The sequence below is a fragment of the Notothenia coriiceps genome, unplaced genomic scaffold (genome assembly GCF_000735185.1).
Source record: "Notothenia coriiceps isolate Sejong01 unplaced genomic scaffold, NC01 NC01_scaffold00009633, whole genome shotgun sequence".
Lineage (NCBI taxonomy): Eukaryota > Metazoa > Chordata > Actinopteri > Perciformes > Nototheniidae > Notothenia > Notothenia coriiceps.
The window spans coordinates 1,078-3,213 of record NW_011342334.1 but is presented as its reverse complement, the minus strand read 5'-3'; the positions used below and the strand labels follow the sequence as shown (position 1 = coordinate 3,213).

Genomic DNA, 2,136 nt, shown 5'->3' with positions numbered 1-2,136 from the left:
GCAAACTATAACTTTTTTCTTTTGTAAATCGGAACCACCTTGATATTACATCCTTTACCACACGCCCTGATGAAAGCTCAGTGTTTCCCACACAATTTGATTCTTATTTGTGGGGGCACCGCACCCCCGCCCCCCCAATGTTCTTGTTGCTCTGTGTTTCGTTGTTAATGAGTGAAACACACCGGAGTTGAGGATCTGTGGGGTTTATTCTCCCAGAAATGTAATTTACAATTTCGGCATTTAGCAGACACCTTACTCCAAAGCAACTTACAATGACCAATTACAGGGACATTCTCCCCGGAGTAACCGAGGGCTAAGTGCCTTGCTCAAGGGCACACTATAAGTGGTGTTCCAGGCAGGATTTGAACTCGCAACCTTCCGATCATCAGCCCACCTCACTATCCATTAGACCACCAAAAAAATAAAATAATAATAATATATCCAACCTCCATTTATGGAAGACGATATTTAATTGTGGCAGCCCGCCACAATTAAATCAATGTATGGGAAACACTGCACTCTTTTTAATGTATAACATTCACTTGTCTGATACGGGTACTCAGATGCAACAATTTGAATTGATCTATCATTTAATCTAAATCTCAATAATTGTGAAATAACTAAGAAAGTCTTTTGACCAAATATATTTTCCATACTAGATACTTTCATAGGATTATTTCTCATTCTTGGCTTTAAAAAAAGCACCATTTATTTTCTCTTTCTCGTTACTTGTACACCCATCTGTGCTGCCTATGGATGAAACAAGGCATGTTGTAGAAACTAAAACTGATGAAGCCTTTGGGCGACAAGCATCTCTCAGTACAGAAGGTGAGACTAGTGACTGAGTGACTGAGTGTTCAGACCGACCTCCTCCTCTCCCATCTTGGCGAACTCGTAGAGGAAGGCGAAATACTCCGTCAGGTGTTTGCTGTGCGGCTTCACCCCGTGCTCCATGATGGACAGCAGCGTCTTCACGAAGCGCGTCACGCAGGAGCGACTCCCGATGTCCTCCACCGGACCGTCCATATCGTCAGAGCTGAGGCACGCGGGGAAACAAAGGGGTTAGCAGAATCCAACATTTTCAGTTTTTAGCCGCATCCAGTTGCAGGATAAAGAAAAAATAATACAACTCCGTAATTAAATACTCACACAGATAAACAAAATGCTATATATACATACACATGAAGACATACAGCTCGAAACAAGGACAACTTAGATGATCAAACACAAGTTAAATATGTATTTTGAAGATAGTTTTCTGTGTCAGTGATGTAGAGATAAATCTTTCTCAGAGTCCAGAGAGACTGAGCGACACACACCTCCTGTTTGATCTCTGTCACCATCTGATACAATTACTTTAGCTGCTACGTTAGATGTGAAAAGACTTCCAATATATTTCTAATTCAAGTTTTATTACAATTCACTTCTTTGGGCTAGGGGAGAGAAGCTGTACTGGGAGGCTTTGGCTTCCCATTTGAAATGTTGGGTTCAATTGTATTTAATCGCTGCCTGGACGGACGCTCCTGCTCACACACACACACACACACACACACACACACACACACACCTATTTTTTGGGGATATTTTTATAGTATTTTTCTTTCATGTTCTCTTTCCATATGTTGGCTCTGTAGATACAGCTAAATTAAAATGGGAAAAATGGTTGACTAAAATGTGGATATGTCTGTATAATGAAACTACGTTAAAATGAATGAGTTATGAGAGAGAGAGAGTGTGCGTTTTGATTATCTAGGATTATGGACAAAAAAGTGATCCCATACCCGTCCTCCATGCCGGGCTGCAGGTAGAGGTGAGCGTGAACGGGACGCAGCCTCTGGATCACGTGAATACACAACCTCTGGAACATCTGGAGGACACAAGAAGTTTGGGAAGATGTGAGAATGAAACTTAAATGAATAAATACAACTATGAACAGGATAAAGGATATGAAACCTCAAGGAATATGCGGTAAAATAGGGCTCGGCGATCACATGTCAAATTAGTTTGAACTAAACACCTCGATATCAATACTGTAACAAGTAGGGATGGGCACCGAGCCCCGGTATTAAACGGGCCCCGAGGCGGAATTATAGACCGTGGTACCGTTAAGCTCCGACGGTATCGGTCTTTTTATCA

General features: G+C 41.8%; 1 protein-coding gene across 1 annotated transcript; it reads right to left on the bottom strand.

Annotated features, from left to right (window-relative positions):
* Positions 1-819: 819 nt before the first annotated feature.
* On the bottom strand, positions 820-1,871 carry LOC104945400 (ubiquitin carboxyl-terminal hydrolase 34-like). Its single transcript, XM_010771062.1, has 2 exons — positions 1,782-1,871; positions 820-1,036 (listed from the first exon to the last, which is right to left on the bottom strand). Exons 1-2 carry the CDS (start codon positions 1,865-1,867, stop codon positions 835-837), a joined length of 288 nt encoding a protein of 95 aa, XP_010769364.1. The 5' UTR covers positions 1,868-1,871; the 3' UTR covers positions 820-834.
* Between the last annotated feature and the right edge of the window lie 265 nt (positions 1,872-2,136).